Source organism: Schistocerca americana, chromosome 6 (assembly GCF_021461395.2).
Source record: "Schistocerca americana isolate TAMUIC-IGC-003095 chromosome 6, iqSchAmer2.1, whole genome shotgun sequence".
NCBI lineage: Eukaryota > Metazoa > Arthropoda > Insecta > Orthoptera > Acrididae > Schistocerca > Schistocerca americana.
The window spans coordinates 357,775,838-357,799,416 of NC_060124.1; the positions used below are offsets into that span (position 1 = coordinate 357,775,838).

At 38.7% G+C, this 23,579-nt stretch overlaps 1 protein-coding gene across 1 annotated transcript in view; it reads left to right on the top strand.

The window, feature by feature from the left end:
* LOC124619319 (protein turtle-like) overlaps window positions 1–23,579 on the top strand; it is a 906,568-nt gene that overhangs the window by 701,497 nt on the left and 181,492 nt on the right. The window contains exon 5 of the mRNA XM_047145628.1: window positions 86–207. Coding sequence (XP_047001584.1) covers window positions 86–207 — 122 coding nt within the window. The remainder of the gene's footprint in view (window positions 1–85; window positions 208–23,579) is intronic.

Genomic DNA, 23,579 nt, shown 5'->3' on the forward strand with positions numbered 1-23,579 from the left:
AGATCAACAACGCCTTTACTTTAAATAATAAGCAGGTACACGGCACCAAATGGATCGTTGTAAAGCACCGTACTTTTGTCCACAGGCCTTTGCTTCCAAGATGCAGTGCACATCACCGCCATCTTGGGAGAATCTGTGGTGTTCAACTGCCACGTTGAGTTCCCGGGCGATCATCCCGTGCCCTACGTGTTGCAGTGGGAGAAGAAGGTAGGCGAAACGGTAGGCCAAAAACTCTGTTCTATTTCTCTCGTTCGAAAATTTTAAAAAAAGAAAACACCAGTTTTTTCTTGTAAAAGGATGCATGCGTTGCAGTGGGACAGAGTTGGCATGTTGGCAGCGAAACATGACAAATCACCGAGTGTCTTTTGACTCTGAAATACACCAAACTTTGCAGCATGCAATGTGTCTCTTTCAGGAGCAGCAGCCTTGAAGAGCGCGCAAATGTGAGCAGTGAGACGCACTTTTTCTCCCAAATTAAGACTACGAGATGATTCTGTCTGCCTTTAAATACTTCGAGCCTCTCATCATTTCCATCTTACTTCTTTCTCTGCTCCCCAACGCAGAAATGCGATTTCCACCACTATAAATACCGCATTCCCTGCATGATCGTCGTACAGCCTCTCTAAATGATCAAAAATGACGTTCTGCTCTATTTTCATGCTTTCTCTCTTAGAAGACAGTGGTTTCCAAAGATTTAGTTTCACGTTTTACAAACTGCACAGCTGTAAAACCCTACTTTTCCATGTCTTACTAACGAGACTTCATCTTAGTGGCAATTCGTTCACATCACCACTAATTTTTATGAAGCCCATTTTGCACGAACGACTTTTCTGTCTGCATCAGCTGTTAGTGACAAGTTAGTCTACTGCAGCATCCCCGCGAGTTTATTTTTGTACTGTGAATCGCGTCTTGTCACGAGTGGTCGTTTTCGTTTACACTTCAGCCTCTTTGTGAGAGCTGTTCGCTGTGCAGTTTGGCACCAGAAAGGTAAAGTGAGGCTATGAGGGACCATATTTTTCACGAAAAATTCAAAATATAATAACAAGAACGCAGGTAGAAGCAATGATAATAGAGTTTACTAATGGTCAAAGCAAAATTCGCCAGTGGATGTCCTTTACAAAGGTCGTATGGTAAATTCTTCACACTCCTGATAACTGGACGAATATGAAATGTGTCTTCCAAACATTTCAGAACACCTACGTGCATCCCCTCAGAAAAATGTATACTTACAAACATGTCAAACAATCTTCAGAAGGCTATAAATTGCGTTGTTTCACTTCACCTTTCTATTTTGTTTTCTTTCTAAGTATGAAAGTACATTGAAAGTTAGTTTGCTCATTAAAAAGATATGACTTTTCTATTTACGTTGTTATTTGTGCATTGTGTGGATTTTCTTTGTCCATGTATTGCAAAACCTTTCTGCTTTCAGATATTTCGTCTCTCTTGTGGAGAGCAATAATAGGAAACATACCAGGTCCTCTTAAAATTTCTGCAAACCAAGGCAAGCTCTACTTCCCTTCATTATCATATTAATCATGGGAAATACACAACAAAAAACTTATGAGCACAGTATGAAACGCTTTCCTAAATGAAATGTTCAATATGCCCTCCGCTAGCAAGGATACAACAATCAAGCCACCGTCGTATTAAATACCTGACGCCGTGAAGTATCCCTGTAGAATTGCGTATTGTTTCACTGTCTTCCACTGTGCTAGCACGAAGACTCTGTATATCTTGTACCGGGGTTCCGTACACAAGAGCTTTCAAATGCCTCCACAAAGAAAGGTCTAGTGGGTTTAGGTCAGGAGAGCGTGGTGGACAAGGAATTGGTCCACCTTTATTTATACATCGGACACGGAACCCGTTATTTAGAAGCCTACTAACATTAAACAGTGAGGTGGGGAGGAACTCCATCGTGCATGAAGTACATATTTTGTCACACTCGTAAAGACATATATTCCATCAGACTAGATAGAGTATTCTCTCAGAAACCATGGTAACTTTCTCCTTTGAGCCTGGGTGGAAAAACTTCAGGCCCTAATGGGGTTGCCATATTCAACTGGAACCTCGTCGGGATATTCTGAGATGGGAGTGTAGAAATTAAATAAAATTTATTTAATATAATTACTTTTCATATATAACACACTTACATGAAACTTGTTGCGCTTAAGTAGCTGGCAGGTCATGTTTCACCTTTTTCAGCAAGTCTTATTTCCCAAGTCATATTTCCCTTTTACATATTTATAAAACTCCATATAAGTGAGCTTGCAGTGAAACTAGCACTGTAAGAATGATTCCGCAGTCTCTGGCAGCAGTCGACTACTTTCATTACTCCACTGGGCCGACATCAGCCAAAAACTCTTTCCACAGAGTCGTTGTGTGCGGTAATACAGTACACACATTCGCATAACTTTAGCAGTTGGCATTTGCGTTCAGGATTTTCGGTTTCCAAAAGGAAGTAAATCCACCTTTCTTCCATTCTTTCGAGTCACGCTTAGTTTCTAATAAGCACTTCAGATACATATATTCTTGAAAACAATTGTCGCCTGAAATCTTCACACCACTTTTTCAAATGGCTCTGAGCACTATGGGACTTAACATCTGAGGTCATAAGTCCCCTACACTTAGAACTACTTCAACCTAACTAACCTAAGGACATCACACACTTCTATGCCCGAAGCAGGATTCGAACCTACGACCGTAGCGGTCGCGCGGTTCCTGACTGACGCGCCTAGAACCGCTCGACCACACCGGCCGGCTCACACCACTTTTAGTCAGGTATGCAATAGTGTTTGCAATCATCACCCAATCTGGGGTTTCAGATAGTGTCATCTAATTAACTACATGATATTTATTAAAAGAAATAGCCCATTTGTCAAAGTAATCAAATGCTATGTTATAGAAAGCTTTTGTCTCTTCCTCAAATTTCGAAATTAAATTAAGTATTTCTTGGTTAAGGTTCTCATTCTTTCATTTGTTCAAATTCATCTTTTTTGCATGCCAAAAAAACTGGCATTGTTCCTTTTATTTAGACATCTTTGAGTGTCGATTAATATACAATATGTGATCAAAAATATCTGGACACCTGACTGAAAATGACTTACAAGTTCGTGGAGCCCTCCATCGGTGGAATTCAATACGGTATTGGCCCACCCTTTGCCTTGACGATAGCTTCCACTCTCGCAGGCATGTGTTCAATCACGTGCTGCAAGGTTTCTTGGGCAATGGCTGCCCATTCTTCACGGAGTGCTGCACTGAGGAGAGGTATCGATGTCGGTTGGTAAGACCTGGCACGAAGTCGGCATTCCAAAATATCCCAAATGTGTACTATATGATTCAGGTCAGGACTCTGTGCAGACCAGTCAATTACAGGGATGTTATTGCCGTGTAACCACAACGCCAAAGGCCGTGCATTATGAACAGGTGCTGGATAGTGCTGAAAGATGCAATCGCCATCCTCGAATTGCTCATCAACAGTGCGAAGCAAGAAGACGCTTAAAACATCATTGTAGGCCTGTGCTGTGATAGTGCCACGCAAAACAACAAGGGGTTCAAGCCCCCTCCATGAAAAACACGACCACACTATAACACCACCGCCTCCGAATTTTACTGTTGACAGTACACACGCTGGCAGATGAATTTCACTGGGCATTTGCCATACCCACACCCTGCCGTCGGATCGCCACATTGTGTACCGTGATTCGTCACTCCACACAACGTTTTCCCAGAGTTTAATCGTCCAATGTTTACGCTCCTTACACAAAGCGAGGCGTCTGTCGGCATTTACCGGCGTGATGTGTGCCTTATGAGCAGCCCGCTCGACATGAATTCGAAGTTTTCTCACCTCCCGCCCAACTGTCATAGGACTTGCAGCGAATCCAGCAGTTTGGAATTCCTGTGTGATGGTGTGGATAGATGTCTGCCTATTACACATTACGACCCTCTTCAACTGTCGGCGGTCTCTGTCAGTCAACAGACGAGGTTGGCCTGCACGTTTTTGTGCTTACGTGTCCTTTAACGTCTCCACTTCACTATCACATCGGGAACAGTGGACCTAGGGGTGTTTAGGAGTGTGGAAATCTCGGGTACAGACGTATGACACAAGTGACACCCAATCACCTGAGTACGTTCGAAGTCCGTGAGTTCTGCTGAGCTCCCCATTCTGCTCTCTCACGATGTCTAATGACTACCGAGGTCGCTGATAAGGAGTACCTGGCAGCACAATGCACCTAATATGAAAAACGTATGTTTTTGAAGATGTCCGGATACTTTTGATCACATAGTGTATGTTTTATTTCACTTATCATGACTTTATTCTTCTTCATGCTTTTTATATTTCTTTCCAGCCAAGTTTGATTGCAGAAACATGAAGTAAATTTTAATGATCGGACTATTGAAAAAAACCTGAAATTATTTTAGGTCGCCTGTCTTCGGCATAGAATCAAAAGCTTAAGAATTCTCTCACCTGCGCGCATTAACGACAGCCAAATCTTGTTTTTGAATGAGACAGATGAGTCTCATGATTGACAGAACTTTTTCAGCTTCTCTGTCCTTATCGTGTATGCTGAAAAATAATTAAATATTTTCATGACGATTGTTTCAGTGTCGAGAGCTAAGACTCCAGCAGAGCTTGATATAGTAGTGCGGAGAATACAGTTAGGGCATCCAGTTCCTTTTACATTTCTTCCTAATTCTTTTTTAATTTGGTGAAACTCACTCCACTGGCCGCGCTGATGAAGCCCTCCGAAGTTGGTAATGAATCCACAAAAAGGGAGTACGGTAATTTATCTAATGAAATTTGCGGTTGTCTTAAAGTATCTCGACAAAACTTTGCAGTTTCCTTTCACGTTTCCTTACTCAGCGAATCAAACTTCAACAGCTTCTGTTGGAATCCCTTAGTTTCAGTAAAGTATTGCACAACTAAAGGAAACATCTTTCCAGCCTTGTGGTTCAATATGTCGCTGCCTATACCGTAAAATTAAACTTCTTGCAATTGTTTTATGCATTCGGACACGAAGTGTGGTGCGAGAACATTTTCAACGATAGCTGTATCTTTGGTGCTGGCTGTAGGCTGCTGTGCCGCAACATCGAAGTCAGGATACATTGCGGCATTCAGTGTTACGGTGCAGTCAAGAGAACTGAAGGACTTATTTATTTAATCGTATGGCTTGGGCCCCCTGTCGGGCAGACCGTTCGCCGGGTGCTGGTCTTTCAATCTGACGCCACTTCGGCTACCTGCAGTCGATGAGGATGATAGGATGATGATAAGGGCAGCACAACACCCAGTCCCTGGGCGGAGAACATTCCTCGACCCAGCCGGGAATCGAACCCGAGCACAGAGGATTGACTCTGGGCCGGGTTGGACTGATGATGCTTGACAACTTGATATGCTGTTGTTACTTCTGCAGCAGCAACTAGAAATTATTCCTGGGTATCTTCTTTTATCATGAATGTAGGAATAGGCTTTGATGTCGATGCTACCGTCCGTCTATTTGTATGATTCAAAAAATGGTTCAAATGGCTCTGAGCACTATGGGACTTAAATACTGTGGTCATCAGTCCCCTAGAACTTAGAACTACTTAAACCTAACTAACCTAAGGACTTCACACACATCCATGCCCGAGGCAGGATTCGAACCTGCGACCGTAGCAGTCGCGCGGTTCCGGACTGCGCGCCTAGAACCGCTAGACCACCGCGGCCGGCTTTGTATGATTCTACGTAGAAAAATGATGCCTCACTTTATCCTTAGCTTCCAGAGTTACTGAGATGAAACAGCTACAAACCTCACACAACGCTTCCTGATCCGTACGTCCTTTTTTGACAAAACCACTCTTTTATGTAATCATCCGAAAAGTGGCCTTTTATCTTTCCATTCTTAGGCATGTTCGTAAGTATGATACGTGTGTTAGACGTTAAACAGTCTACACTTCAGTCAACGAAGTACAAATCACTATACACTTCACGCCCTATATACTCGTAGTAAACACCTGAAACTTTAACATATGTTTTGAGTGAGGTCCGCCTTTAGCAAAACACAATTTTGTTTTTTGTCTCAGAAATGTTTCACTGCAGTTGCAGCATCATCAGTGGGTTTTTTTATTATTATTATTATGGCTTCTTACCACATGGTGTGGTTTTCCTGCTGTGTTACGTTTTTACAGTGACTGTTTTTCTTTACAGTTTGTCACCTGCAAGGTTTCTTTTTTCGTCATCTTCTTCATTGTCAAGTTGTATGTATTGAGTTGTTACTGTCACTGTTTACTAGCTGGCAAACACCTGAAACTTTAACATATGTTTTGAGTGAGGTCCACCTTTAGCAAAAACACAGGTTTATCCCAGAAATGTTTCACTGCAGTTGCAGCATCATCAATGGTTTTTTTATTATTATGACTTCTTACCACATGGTGTAGGTTTCCTGCTGTGTTATGTTTATACAGTGACTGTACCAGCTGGTAAACAGTGACTGTGACAATTCAATACATAGAACTTGACAATGAAGAAGATGACGAAATAAGAAACCTTGCAGGTGAAAAACTGTACAGAAAAACAGTCACTGTAAAAACGTAATACAACAGGAAAACTACACCATGTGGTAAGAAGCGATAATAATAAAAAAAACCACTGATGATGCTGAAACTGCAATGAAACATTTCTGGAAAAAAAATTGTTTTTTGCTAAAGGTGTACCCCACTCAAAACATTTGTTATTTTATAGCAAACACAGACAAAAGAGCTTCAACATCAAGATCATTAACTTGAAACATTATTAACTTGCGCTCGTTGTTCGTATTACGTTAATCGTCTTATCACATCGCTATCCAAATGGAAACTGCCCGATTGCTCCGCTTAGCGCTGCTTAAATAGTTCCGCCCCGTGCTACTTGATAAGTGTGGTATCATCTCGAATGATGGCGCTAGATCTAAAGGCAACATGCAACGCCATCTGTGAGATGACCTTATCAACTAAAACTGGTTGACATAAATAAAACTAACTTAGGCTGCATTTACATGTTGCGCTAACAATGGCTTTGCTCCAGTACTTGAGTCAAGCTCGTAACAGTATTTTGCAAAATCAGGACAAAATTGAGTCTTGGTGGGATATCGGGAAAAGAAGGTCCACAAAGATGAAGCTCCCGATATATCGGGACGGATGGCTACCATAGAGCCTAACAGTCACCAACAACGCCAGCCCCAATGTTGACAGAAAATCTTTGTTGATGGTGTGACTGTAAATTTCGAGGGGATTCTCGACACCCCAAACGTGCTGATAATGAAAATTTACAATCTGATCACGTTAAAACCAAAGAATTAAATGAGTTCTAACACGGACATAAAGCGTTTCCGGACTCATATCCGGATAACACATTTCATTCATCTATGTATGAGGAATGTTTCCGGAATGTTTGGCCATATCTTCTTGTTACACGTGTATATTAGGAGTGAGCTTGACGGGAATAGGGTAACTATCGATGTTAGCAGATGACGACTCTGCTTCTGTGCGTGAACAGTTCACAGTACAAAAATTTTAGAACCCCATATTCGGCTCAGACAATTGGTCATTGACATCACTGCTTTACACGCAACGTGGTTCGCTGCTGATTTACATGCAGTGACGTGACATGCACCCACAACGAGTGGTCAATTTTGACGGAAAGCCGCTCGCGTAAAACGGGTTTTATGTTACGTTGTCATGTCTCAACTGCATCAGATTCTGTTTTCCTCTCTGAGAAATTATGACGCAGCACCCCCTTATTCGTCACGCAGTACTCATTCCGTCATGCTGCGACATCTTGCAACATTATAAAAGTTACGTCTGAGAAGTACGGATCCTGAACGCTTTTACTGCATCATAGTCCATTAAATTACCACTAACTTCAAGGTATCTTTGTCTTGACAATAGGAAGAATAGACATTTTACTTTCGTACTTGCTTTTGTTACAACAGTCCGTGCAGTTAAAAGGAATAATAGCTAGATTAAAAAGACTTTCACAAACTCAATAACTCTTTACAATATCAACAAAACAGTTTCGCATTGCTCCAAAATATCATCTCAGGCATTTGTAAACATTAAATTTTTCCCTTACAATCTGGAAAAGTAAGATCTAAGACATTTCCCAAATGTAATTTCTTCTTTCATCGCTCGAGTGCGATCTCCCAGAACTAACACCAGTTTGTCGTCAGACAAAGAACGGCACGTCACTACATAAAAAGAAACGTCTCCAAAGCGATTATCAGTGATGTTGCTTCGCAGCAAAGCAAATCACGTTCTCCATGTTGAATTGACTCGCTGCAGTTTTAAAAGACGTTCTACTAAAATGTAATTTCTTCCATTTTGCTTGTGATTCCCGGTTCTTCACAGAGAGATGGTCTGCCATTTCATTCCTCGTCATTCAGTCCTGTCTGACCACACTGGTAGGATCTGCGCCACCCAAGCATTGCGTCATATGACAGCGCATTGCTACCATACACTTCCATCACTTTATCATCGGTTGTTCAGCCTTTGTTACCCACCAAACGAGGAAAACGAATTACTGCACGATACTGTATATTGTCAGCAGGATGTGTCATTTTAATCTGGCCCCTCCAGCAGCATACGGCGAGCTGATTTCGATGTGCGTCAGAACTACAGACACGAACCCGCACACAAACAAATAGTTAATTACGTAACTTCCGTTTTTCGACGTGATAATTAAAACGTAGACTTGCTCTCATATTGTCTGCGACGATTGACTGGCATGAATTTTGTAGGAAAAAATGAATAAAAAACTCACTTTAATCGCTTTTTAAACATCCTAAGCAACGATGTCCCTACGACAGTTAGTAGGAGGGGGGAATGGGGGAGAGGGTGGAAGGGGTCTCGGGCTGGGGTATGGAGTATTTTTAATATTTCGGAAGACCAATGGCAACTTGTAATTATCCATAAAAAAGTTGCATTTCCGATCCTGTTAAAAACCTGAGTAATACCGACTTTTGAACCATTTTCTTGAAAGAAAAGCGCCTGATTTACCCTATATTTTCCTTTCTCTGAGAGCTAAGGGGGGGGGGGGGGGGGGTCATCTGCTTAAATCATCACCGGTACTCTTGCACTGTCAAGACAATGCACTGTTAGAGTTTATCTGTTTTCGAATTTGTGTACATGATTCGCTTACCTCCTGAGCACAGTTCGAAGAAAACTTTCGAGAGTGGAGTGGCATAACCACAAAGAAAAGGATGACTCAAAGAGAAAGAACAAATTTCAGTTGTTTATTTCAAACAAACGGCAAAAGATAGAAACACTTTGCGCATGTCACTGGACAGAGAGATGTTCAAAGTTTTGTGTTTGCACAGACATTATACCATACAATCAACAGGAGAGTTGCTCGAGAAACATCGGAACGGTAGTCTATCTCATTCCACACACGAATCAACAAGTTCCTGTTTATTGAACCGACAGCTTCAGTAATTTGATCTCTCAGCCTTTGAAGACTAGTTTCCATACGTGGGACAAAGACTCTGTCTTTTATGTACCCTCATGGAAAAAATCGCAAGATGTAAAGTCTGGTGGCCAGGGAGGCCAAAACCAATAAACAAGATTTTCTTGTCCACCTCTTCCAGTCTAACATTGCGGGATGGTGTTGTTAAGATATCTCCGCACCTCAAGATGAAGGTGAGGCAGGACGCCGTGACGCATAAAAATGAATTCATTGGAATCTTCGTGAAGTTAAGAAATCAACTAATTTTGCAGCATGTCTAGCTATGACATTAATGCCTCAGTTCCCTCCACAAAAAAGGTCTATACATTTTGTGAACAGAAACTGCACAAAACACGTTGACTTTCGGCCAGTCTCTTTCATGTTCGACGACGACATAAGGATTTTGTCACCCGTAGATTCTTACATTATGGCAGTTTACTTTACCCGATAGATGACATGTCCATTCGTCCGACAAGATGAATCGTTCGGGAAAAGAGTCCTTTGCCATATCCGGGAAAAATGAAATGCAAAATTCGTACCGTATGGTTGTCAGGACCCATTTCATGCAGTGACTGCAACTTGAACGCATCGTATGCGGGCGTCGTTTCAGAACATGCCACACTCTTGACTGAGGAAGTTGAAGCCCTGGCCTGCCAGACTTGTGGACTTCCTAGGGCTCCGTGTGAACGCATCTCGAATACGTTCGAGATTGGCATCAGAGAAGCGTGGCCGACCACTGCCCTTGCCTTTGCATATGCAACCAACTTCCAAGAATTTTGTATGTCAGTCATAAACTTTCTTGTGCAGAGGCGGCTTCTCGCTGAATGCACGTTGCACTTGAACAATAGATGATTTCACGCAAATTCCTACACACAAAATGATTTTTGTTGTGGTATAGTCCTCATGTTGCTACAAGGTACTCGTACGTAAACCAGAAAGGTAGGCCATTCCGGCGAGTACGCTCTCATTGGCAGCGACGTGTTAATCCACTTGGAGTCAGCGCTGGCGCAGTCACACGCTCGCTAACGGGAATCTCACACAGTAAAACAATTTTTCACGCTTCTTTTCATTCGACTTCGAGCATCTCATTGACGGAGATCAAGATGATTCGAATGAATTGGTATTTGAAGTATTCGAAAGCAAATATAAAGCGGCAAAGGCATTGATGACAACACTTTTTGATACGCCCGCTAAACCCGCTGGGCAGAACAGGTAATAGGATTGTGGAAAGGACCACGGGTTGAGGTCAGTTTCTGCTTCTAATTCTCATTTATTTTAACTTAATAACCTTTACAACCAGAGCTGCACATAGCCGAATCTTTACCGAATGCAACTCCTTCACAGCTGAAGGACTCCAACAAGAAATCTTAACAAGATAAAAATCCAGTTACGATAGCAATAAAATAAATCAAAAAACAACATATTCAACGTGCGATACAACTGGCTGAGGGCCACAATTAAATTTCAAAACTTCAGAATATATTACCATAGACCTTTAAAGGCAGAAGGACACCATGTTTAACAACAAGAAATATCAAAAATCAACAAGATAAAAACCCAATTAAGATAGCAATAAAATAATTTAAAGAAGCAACATATGTAAGGTGCAGTACCAGTGGCTAAGGGCTACAATTAAAATTCAAAATTTTAAAATGTATTACCATAATCTTTAAAGGCAGGAGGCCGCAGTGTTTAAGCTTGAAAGGTAAATTTAAAAATTAATTTTGCAAAGTTTTAAGAAAACTGTTTTGGCCACTCTGCCATTTGTAGCATTTTCCATAAGCCATGTACTCCTTCTTGAAACAACAACCAATGACTGGTTACGTATTATCCATGACTTTCTAATACAGTGGCAGTTCTTAAACTGTGTAGAAGTCGTCGGTGGCAAATGTATCGTAATGCAGTTCTACATATGCTGCCACACATTTTTTGTGCATTGGAGGCTTTCCTGCTGACTTCAAATGTCGTGTGACCATTCTCAGGCATATTAAAGCATGCACTAACGTCGTATGAAACTGTTTTTAATTACCATTTGTGTCAGGGAAAGCAGGTTAATCAAAAAATTAATACAGCAATTTGGAAACCAAATATCGAATCGGCAATTGGGTTATAACGCCTAAAGCGATAACTGTAAAACCAATTATTATGACTGGTCCTTCATAACTACTTGCAAGACTGGGATCAGTGATACTTTATGGATACTGAAGACGATTCACGTAATATTATATTTGGTACTTAGTGCCAAGGTGTTTGACACAAAGATTCGATCAGGGATGTAAAATCTTTCGGTAAAAGAAATCGACTTGTCAAAGGCTGTATTTCCTGCCTGTAAGGACTGTTTCGGCGATGCTGGAAAGTAGTAATTGGCAATCTGGTGTTATTACATGTAATTATAAAGTATTCTAAACGTTGCAAATACACAAAATGTCTTAAGACAAAACGTGTCCACCACCTGCAGCGAGCACAGAAATATTCATTTTGTAAACAACAAACGTCATTGTCTTGCTTGATGTATTTTATTTGTTCCACACGTCTTTCGCCTCTTACTTTAAGGCATTTTCAATGGAATCTTTGCTATATTTGTAGATTATGAAACAGCTCATCCCTTATTTTTTACATGAATAAGTGATTACTTACAGTTAATCTAGTTTCTGGCTGGCATCTGCGTTTCCTCTCATCTGGTCGCAAGCTGCAGGTCGCACTATGACTTCACTTACGAGACATAAGCACGTTTTCACGTTACAATTTTTTTTCTTCACATTTTTCATGTACTTTGTGCTAATTGGCGTGGAGCACAACTATTCTTCTGACACTAGCTGCGGATATTTTACCAAAAACTGATTTAAAGTCGTAACTACTGTGTGTTCAATTTACGTCTCTTCTTACTTGGTTTGTTTACGTACATGTTGCACACCTAATGAAGTATATGCTGGAAACTAAATTCTGTTTATTCTGTTCCTTTTATACCTGTTTATGTGTGTGTGTAGATAGTCAGGGCGAATTGTAGAAAGTTGAGTGTGAATGTAATATCTGTCAGAGCGTAGTTGAAGTTTTCGTGTTCAGCTGATTCGAGTTTTGGTTTAACTATTTTGTGAAGGTGTTCATGTAAAAGTGAGGACAAATGGGTTGGGTGCTTGAATTCTGATAATAATCTTCTGTTGACATGTTGTTCTACTATTTAACTATTAATGTAAGCAGTGAATTTACACTTACAGGAACCCCACCACAAAACATTTAATCCGAAACTCAAATCAGCTGAACATCAAAACTTTCAACCACTCTCTGACAACTATTGCACTCACTTTTAATTTTCTATAACTCGCACTGACTAGCCACACACACATACAGATACAAGAAGAACAGAAATAAACAGACGTCTTTTTTCAGCATATAATTCGTTAGGTTGCCAACATGTACATAAACAAAGCAAATAGGAAGAGACACGAAGTGAACACACTATATTTACGACTTTAAATCACAGTTTTCGGTAAAATGTCTGCAGCTACTTACAGAAAAATAATGGTACTCCACACCCATTAGCGTAGAGAACACGAAAATTGTGAAGAAAAAAGAGTGAACATGAAAATGTACTGATGTTCCATAAGCTAAGTTTTAGTTCAACCTCCAGCATATGACCAGGTGAGAGGAAACGCAGATGTTCGCCAAAAGCCGGCCGGTGTGGCCGTGCGGTTAAAGGCGCTTCAGTCTGGAACCGCGTGACCGCTACGGTAGCAGGTTCGAATCCTGCCTCGGGCATGGATGTGTGTGATGTCCTTAGGTTAGTTAGGTTTAAGTAGTTCTAAGTTCTAGGGGACTGATGACCACAGAAGTTAAGTCCCATAGTGCTCAGAGCCATTTGAACCATTTTGTTCGCCAAAAACTCGATTTATTGTAAGTAATTACTTACTCATGCAAAAAATATTTGAACTGTTTTATAATCTAAAAATATCTCATATCAAAACAAAATTGAATAATTCTAGATGCCACCGAAGATGCCTTAAAGTAAAAGGCGAAACGCGTCTTGAATAAATAAAGTACATTTCAGCAAGAAAACAACGTTTGTCTTACAAAACGAAATAATCAATAGCTATAAATAATAAGCAAATTAAATCTTACGACAGACCAGCAAATTAGCTTTGGTTTAACTTTTGTCGGTCTCTATAGGATATTGTAAATATTAACGTGTTCCATGTCACTACAAATCTCATTTCACATGCTACTAAATGCCGTTTAAAAAAATTTATCCATTCTGGAAAACTGTAGTTACTTTCATGTCTCGATAGATCAATAGAGTTTGCATACTTTCGTCATGCTACGAAATACGTGGCTCTTTACAAGCTATCATTTGAAGAAAAAAAAAGTTTCCATTTCTTCAATCGTTTACGAAATTTGGGACTGATACAACCACATGGTTTACGACGAGCAGGCGAAGTATCGGTCGCATCGAGAGCGACCCGCTCCGCCACCAAGGCCCGTTGCCGACATGTAATTCAATATCTCACGGACGCTGATAGCTATCGTTCAGCTCTCAGCATAAAAAATAATTTCGATATGTAGACTAAATTTCATATGGAATAATGTACTGACTAAAATGAGCTATACTCGAAGTCCACGCATTGCTTTTTTACCTCTGTATACTCAATAAAATTCCATGTAATCGTTTATGTAAAAGTGATACAACAAGTAACCACCACAAATAAAGAAAATAAATTCAGTCCTTTATCGAGCAAAGAAATCAGGCTGTAAGATGCAGAAGAATCAAATTTTTTTACCGAATAGTTTCCTTCAAATCGAATGATAAGTATTTCATAGCTGCCGCCGCGGACGCGCCAGGGCCTCGGCGAAAGTTCGTATAGCCAGGGGTTCTGTATATGACGTCACACTCAGGACATTCTGTGATTGGCGGCGTGGACCTGCAGCGCAGGGCCGGCTATGTCGCGCCGCTGACAGCATTTCCATGGCAACCAAGGCCGTGCCGCACGGTTTTTATACGCGGCAACCATAGTGAGAACCAGACTTCATGATACAGGATACATTCTCCTGCACTTGCATGGGACCTGCGGTAGTAATCGAAGACACGCTAACAGCTGCGAACCACCTGCATCCCTTCATGCTTGATGTCTTCCCCGATGGTGATCTGATCTTTCAGCACTATAATTGTCCCAGTCTCAGAGTGAGAACTGTGCTACAGTTGTCTGAGGAGCATTAAAGTGAACTCACACTGATGTAACGGTGACCAAATTCGCCTGATGTGCGGGTTCCCCCACCGGCGTCGTTATTGGGTCCCATCACTGCTTACACAAATCAGCGGTCCTTGTTTACAAGAATTACGTGGCCTGTGGGTTGACATCTAATGCCACATACCTCTACAAAAGTACCAACAAACTTTCGGATCCCTGATAAGCAGAATCAGTGATGTATTCTGTTCCAAAGATGAACAAACAAACTACTGAGCAGGTGGTCACAATGTTTTGACCTATCTGTGTATATAAAAAACACTTCTTAAATGCTATGGCAGTCATTTACAACGCCTTTTAACACACTGGCAGAGGAGTAAATGTCATGAGAACACAGCCAGAGGAAGACTGCACTGTGAAAATGCTGAAATCAAATGAAGAAGGTCAGACTAAATAATGGTTAGTTAAGATTGGTCTTGTAATCAGTCATGCATGTAAGCCACTGGCTGTGGTACACAGGCAACTAACTTGTCCATTGGCAGTGCATTGGATGAATTCGCCACCAGCTAGTTTCTCAGGTGCAGCTGACCTCAGTCTGTAACTAACCTAATCCCTCAGATGGCAGCATGTCTCTTCAAATGCTGCACAGTGAAATTGTCTCCCCCAATGAACTAGAGTGGATGAGGCTAGTGTTAGCAGCGTAGCATACCATTGTAGCTTGGCTTCTGCAGTCTCCACTGGTCAGCTGCAGCATGAAAACCTCATGACACATTGATAATGAGTCTATGCAAAGAGCCCTCTAAAAGCAGGACACTCTAGTGGGGCACCATAGTACTTGCTGCTACATACACAGTCAAAATTCAATAGAGGGAAAGTCTTTATCAGTAAAAGCTAATACACAGTTCACAGATGTAACGTGTTCTCTCTTATTGAACTGTACCTATCTCTTGCTATCATTGTCAGTTGCTTCCACAAATGCCACTTGGTACTTTCAACTCCCTCTATTATAGGACCAAATTTGTTCTGTAGTTGTTCAGGTGGAATTGATAACTTTCTTCAGCTGTGGCATGTGATAAATACGTCACATTCTTCCTTTCTTTCCAATTGTTCCTCCCCTTATCGGCTTGTTCTCTTCCTTTGGACAGATTTTTATCACACTACCCATCAACACATTTTGAAGCGAAATATTAAATGTATGCAGTTCTCCCAACTTAAACATTTAAAATATTTTCAAAATTTATCATCATTGTAAATAATGTCTGTGCAACAATTAGTTTCCTTCTTCTGAAATTTTGTCTTTTAAGCTACATCTTCACTCTTTATGTTTTCCTGACTGTTACTGTACTCGTTCCCTCATCATATTGTAGTGTCCCATCTAACCATAACTGTAACCTCGATATTTTTTTCCACTGCTCACCTAAACACTTGAAATAAGGCTTGCACTCACCATGATCAACACCATCCCTACTTCTGCAATACCAAGTAATGTTACATCTTATGAATAATGTTGATGCCTTATGGCTGATGAATTAGAAAACAAATTTGTTTTCATTATATTTGAATTATGATTTCCTTATCACAAAGACTCTTTACACTGATGACCCACATCAATAATGTTGTCTGTAATTTCGGTAAATGGCGTATCACCTACCTCACTGATGTTCAGTGAAGGCATGTGCTCCAAACCTATCAATCTCATTGTTGCCAAGACATTGTTGTCAAGATATTAAACCATTTCTTCCTCAGCTATGCTAGCTCTGCATTTTTCTTGATATGATACAATCTGGTTCATGTATGCCCTGTGGTTTATTTTATTTAATTTTTTTCGCATAAATTATTATTATTGCAGTTAATCTATATTATTTATGTACAACTGTTATCTCTTATTTCTAACCCAGTAAGAAACATGTGAGTGAAGACCCTGTCATTCTTATTAATTTCACAACAGAATGACCCATCAGGTAAGTGATCATAGTTGTGATATCTTCCCACAATGCACAAATAATTAATAAGTCCCACATATGCCTGGGGCTTCCATCATTATTACCAACTATCAGTCTTAGACCCTTTAAATGTATCGTCTTTTATGAACACTTGCATCTTTTAAGTGTCTAGTGGCAGCTTCTGCTTTGCTTTCAAGAGCCACATATTAAGAAAGCTACTGCAATAAATAAAACAAAATTATGAAGAATGCCAACAGAAAAGTACAACAAGATGTTTACTATGTAACAACATCCTATTAAAAATTTGTATTTCAGGAGTCACACTGCACTCATCTGGTGAAAATGTTTCTGCTGACGAACTGCCAACTCCTCTGCAATGTTGCACATTAGGAATGATGAATGACTTACTTCATATCTTCCACACACAAATGCGGCAATGTGTGGTACTAAAATTGACATGCAGAGACAGAGAGCTTGACTTGTGAAACAAGTAGCACCTTTCATCTTAGTTTTCAGAGGCTGTTCCTTAAACACAAATCCACAGCATATATGATGTGCTTTGTGTTCTAATCAATTCCTTAGAAGTAACTTTTACTGGAAGCAGAATGAGACATTCAGCTCAGATTTGTACCAAATACACTATCATTGTAGAAAGAATCAAACAATTAAAGCTACAAGAGAACTCTACTTTTCAGGTAACAGCAGAGATAAATATAAATAGAACATAACAAAAATTCTAGCTTTTGATAGAATGTCTTATTCTGAGAACTAGTTTTTGTTTTGTCTCTTTTTGTTTTGTTTTATGTCTGCTGTTGCAGATTAAACAAGTTTTGCTACATCTTGGCAGTTCTTGGACAACTTACACCAAATTTAATTTTGTGGTGGTTTTAGTCAGATGAACATTGAACCAGCTGTGATTATCTTTGAACAACAATTGGTATTATGATGACAACACAAGTATTTGCTCAAACCAAGAAACAGATACATTGCTTCATTAATTTTCCCATAGTACATTGAAATTTTAGAACTGTTGCACTGTGTAATCTTAAATTTTATGCTCATATGAAGATCTGTTAAGAAGAATGGTAAGGAAATACATAGATGGCCTGAAATGTACCTTCATTGCAATACTACACTGCTGTGTTAAATTAGTGGAGTAAACGGAAATGAATTTTTAAGAAATAACAAAAGTAGTACACACTTCAAACATACAACAGAGATTTTTAAAAAATCACAGAAAAATGCTTTATTCTTTAACAAATAAGATGAAGATCACATCACAAAGTGATGTCATAGACGAAAAAGGAATTATTTTTAAATTCCTAACTAATGACTATGTTTATCTCCATCTTTGTACTTCTACAAAAAATCAAAATATCAACAAACACACTCATCACTATTTAAAGCGGAGTAGCAATCCTTCACTTGTGTAGCAGTTTGATGGTATTCTTCACATCACAGAATGTGAATGATTAGTCCCAGAACAGAATGTTGTATAGATGATGAAATATTAGCACAAAAAATAAATTAAAAATAATATGAATGATATAATGACAACATTGTGTTTATTGTTAAAAACCACTTGCAACAAACATAAAGCAAATGGAACACTGGGAGAAAGAAATGTTTCTTGTTTTAAGAATGGGAACAGCAATGTAATGTTAACTCACAAATTTTACAGATCTGAGCTAATGGTAGTAGTATTCAAAGTTACATAATAGCTGATTAAGATTGCTAACAAGACGAATGCCCAGAAAACCCACAAAAGAACAATTTATATGCTTTTTATAAACAGATCAGGTAAATAGGTACAAACTAACTGATTTTGAGTCAAGTGTCATTCAAAGTTCTGATAGTCTTTTGTGTCTTGGAGATCATAACATTAGATCAGACAGTAATTTTAACAATAGTAATTGCAAATGTGGTGCTACAGAAGAATGTTGAAGTTTAGATGGGTAGATCACATAATTAATGAGTAGGTATTGAAGAGAATTGGAGAGAAGAGGAGTTTGTGGCACAACTTGACTAGAAGAAGGGAGCAGTTGGTAGGACATGTTCTGAGGCATCAAGGGATCACCAATTTAGTAATGGAGGGCAGTGTGGAGGGTAAAAATCGTAGAGGGAGACCAAGACATGAATACACTAAACAGATTCAGAAGGATGTTGGCTGCAGAACATACTGAGAAATGAAGCAGCTTGCACAGGATAGAGTAGCATGGAGAGCTGCATCAAACCAGTCTCAGGACTGAAGACCACAACAACAACAATTGCAAAAAGATTAAGATTATGTGCAAGAGCACATAAACTTGACTATTACAAAACAAATGAAGGTGGTCACATACAAAAAAGTAATGGGAGCTCAGTGACAGTTTCAGTACATTTTCTTCTCCCCATGAAGTGATCCACATGACTGCAACAGTAACAGGATTTGCGGTACTATCAATGAGATGTTAAAACAACAAGGTAAAAGCATTCATCATAAGTGCAAAACAGGCACAGCGTAAAAAATGAACAAGAATTCTTTCATACTTACATCCAAAAATGACAACAACATTCAGACACATAAAAGAAACCAGACCTCATAATGTGTTATGTCCCACCATTACTGAGCACTTAACACTGCTTTGACTATTTGTCTTCTTTTCCATTCTAAGCTTTATTTATTATTTCAAATTTTGGTCAGCATCTATTAAAGTTTATATGGGTGTAACAGAACAGTAACAGTTGCCTGCTCAGTGTGAAATTATGCTGCTTCAGTGTAACAATGCATAAGTCACTTCAGACTAAATGAGTAATTTAGCAACATGTGTCGGATTTTCAGGGTGTGCTGTTCCTTAAGTACAGAAGACAATTTCCTTTCATTCTTGCATATTTGTGTTGGAACAGAACTGATAACTAAATCCTTTCTTACTGGCTTCAATACATCCTGCAAAAGAACGTACTACCATTTCTCAAGAACTCTCACTTGTTATCAGTAGCAACACAATTGTCCCCATGAACATATAAAAGTGAGTAGCATGTGACATCTACTTGTAGACAGGTACCTGCCAAATTCTATTAGTCAGTTTTGCTGACTGGTGTAATTTCAGCCACCTTTGTATAATTTGTGTAGAAAAAAAACCTGTGAATTATAACATTAAATTAAATAGTAAAAACAGGAAGCGTTCCATCTAGCAGTGGCAAGTATTGCGATGATATGAAACTCTTCCCTGTCTCTTTCTATCCCCTTGCTCACACGTAACACATAATATTTGACAAGGAACTGTCCTATGATACTGTATGAGATGAAAAATCATACCTATTCTTGTCAAGTATACAGACCAATTACATAAAATTACTATTATCCATTCACTCACAAACTTACATTGTGATGATGCTGTCTGGTAAAAGGTACTACATCTTAAGTTCTAGTATTGTAACTTCCACTGAGTACACAAGATCGTCAGGAAAAAATTCCATATAATTGTCCAGTTAATCATGTTTCATCCCCAACAAGTTGACGTGACATGGGATATTATTCACCTCTACCTGAGTAGAGTGACTTGCAGAAATTCAAGTAACACTGATATATCAGGATATCCAGTACAATCAGTCTAAAAAAATACTGTAGTGTGAAAAAAATCAGGATTTATTCCCCAAGGATATAGTTGTTTTGAAAATGTCGTCTCTTTTGCAATACAAAGACAGATAAACTTAAAGAAATTTCCTCCTTCTATAACACATGATATACAACTTGAAACAGAAATACAACATAATAGGTGTAAATGTTAGATTATAACAATACTATCATATTGATCAAACATTTTGTGCATAAAATGAACACATAATTTGAAAATAATGATGAGGAGCACTTGTACACTGTAATTCTAAGGAGCTGTAAATCTACTTCAAAGACAAATGCGTAGAAAATTTATAATTTCGTCAACTCTTGCACACTACCTCATGCAGAATCTTTACCAGGCTGCATTTGAAGAGAGAGTAAATCCATATAATGTAATGGCCCATATCAGCAATATGAGAATGCTCCCCTTATGTTTTAAAATCCTATGTGGTAGGATAGCAGCAGAGAACAACAGATTAGATATAAGTTTAGAGGCTCAGTACTTCATATAGACCCCAAGCAAGTTATACTAAGATCAAAACTGTGTACATTAAGATTTCACACAGCCATCTGTCTTTGGTGAAAGAAGCAAAAATGGACTGAATACAACTCTAATCTAACAACATCAGTCATGTAGTGAACAGTCATTCCTTGAGTACAAACATTAGCTGGAAACAGAAATTCATTCATTGCACTATACATAACGAAGACTGACTTAAGTTCCACTAAGGCTCCCAGTGAAATTGACACTTTTTTGGTACCAAACTGCAGAAAGTAAATAAGTGGTATAAAAATGGGTGGACTGATGGAACCAGTCTTCAGATAAATGCTGGTATCAGACTTTATGGCAGAGAATATGTCATACGTTCAAAAACGTTTTCCTTTATAAGTGATTTACATCTATTAATATATTATTTTTCTGCCTATGTACCTGCGACATTAAAATTATCAATGTCTCCTTTTTCCTGTAAAAAAATATTATTAATATATATGTTTTTCATTAATGAAGTAACTGCTATAAAAGTTATTGTGTACATCTGCCCAGGTACCTTGGTTACATGTAGTTCCAAGTCAAGCTCTTTGTCCTGCAGTGGACTGTGCCTTTTTTGATTTGGTTCTTAACCTGTATTTGGATTTAAAAATGTATCTATATAATTTGGCCTCTTTTCGCCACAAGGGACAAACGACCAACAAGACAAGTCAACAGAGAGAGAACAGAGCTTTATTAGGCTATATAATACATTTAACATACTAATAGAAATTAGTTCTATGTTAAGAACATTTTATGCTATGAAGAGGGCAGTAACATGACCAAATAATGACATTAAAATCTCATACTGGTAGATCCTAAAAGAGTGTTCCATTATGTTCATGTACTGAGCTTACTGCACCACTGTCAGCCAATGTGTTCTAGTTATTTAAAAACAATTATTATACTAGGGTGGATTCAATTTAGCAATATTTGGGTAATGGTTGTAGTCTTGGGGATTTCCTGCGACCTACTACCAATCCTAAGAAAAAAAATTATAATATTACTTTCTCCAGCCCCAATTCCTATGATTCTTCAATCAGTTAGTGATAGAAGTTATCACCTACTCAACTACCCTAACACAGCTGATAATATATTGTTCATTTTAAAACAGAAACATAAGGAGCAAATTTGAGAAAGAACAAAAAGAAAATGCTGATATGTTCAAAATTGGAACTCTACATTTACATAATGGCAATTATATAATTTTTATCATCATAACTGAACTATGTTAAGCTTCATTTCAGTGGGTGGGAATGTAAGGGAGGGGGGGGGGGGCATGAGCTGTTGCTATTGCAAAAGTTGTAATCTACTCACCTGTTTATGAAATCACTGTCTACATAATACTAAACACAACATTAGAAACTTTACCGCTTCCCATTAAAGATCATGCAATTGGAACAGGCATTGACATCACTGATATGAAACAGTATGAGACTTGAAGAAATAGTTATCAAATGACACTAATCTGCAAAGATATCATTCTTCATGGAATATCAATGTCTTAAAAACTACAGAAGTCTGCTGATCTAGCCACTTAAATTTAACATCAATGTGTCATAACATAAGATATTTCAGAGTACTTATCCCATAATAACAGAAGTGCAGAAGATTTTTACAGATCAGTAAATGGTTTCGGACAGTATTTGAATTTTTTTATCTGTCATAGTTGCTGTTGAAAATTATGTTCATTACATCACAGCTACAGTGACATAGTGCAAGTTTATACTGACAGTGTTTAAATATGGTAGAGTTTATAGTGTTGCTTATTTCTTTCCTCCCTCACAGTAATGTGGATATTGCACTTAGTAAATAAATGCAAAAACTGTGCAATAACATATCAGCATTTTCAAAGAATTTTGCGTTTTTCTCCTGTCATATTGAAGATCACTGCCAATGACCTCAAACTCTATATTGCCCAACATAAAAAATAATTGTTGTAAATATGATGTTCCTTCATTCAATCCATATTACGCACTGCCTGTAAATACACTTCACTCATTCACTCAACCTTAATGCAAAAGGTGTGATGAAGATAACTGCATTACAAGTGTCATATGAAATGTGTACTAGTTAAAAAAATAATTTCTGTTTTGCTGTGATACATGTATCTTTGTAGAACATGTAAAACATGGTTTTGGGACTGTAAATACTATTTAATTACAGTTTATAGAGATCCTTCGAAACACCTGTTGCATCACAAGTGTCAGCCAACACAGAAAACCAAATACATTAAATGTGACAAAATACATTTTTGTGTACTTGATATAATGTGCTGACACCAATTTTTTGGGGTTATTTTGGTGATTATCTCAAAGTTTCATTTGCTATGTTTATTAACTGGCTGCAATGCAGCCTCATACAAGGCGAGTAATAACGCATTGTAAAAATTTCAGTGTTCAATGTGTATCTCAGATTGTTTTATTCAGTCAAAAAATACCACGTTGTGTAACTATGCATGTAGAGTCAAAAGGAAATGGAAAACACTGAATGAATCAGTGACATATTCTAGAGAAAGCTACCTTAAGAATTAACCACGCAATGCAGTTATCTACATCACTTGCACTTAACAGCTCATTAACAAGTCCCTCTGTCTCTCTCTATCTCTGTGGCTGTTTAGAGGTGCTTTGATTAATTTTACAGTAAGATGTTTACTAATGTATTTGGAGCAATTTAGCTGAAAGTGTAGCTGCACCCTAAGCTCTGTTTGCTTGCATGTTATATTTCTGTTAGTTTTAAATTTAGATAAGCCATGTAAATACTTCCATAAAATTAATTATCTCTTTGCTGCTATCCAGAACGCAACACTATGCAGTTGTTAACTGAATGTTACCCTAACTGTTTTATTACTTTTTATAACTGATTAAATTTTTTTAAT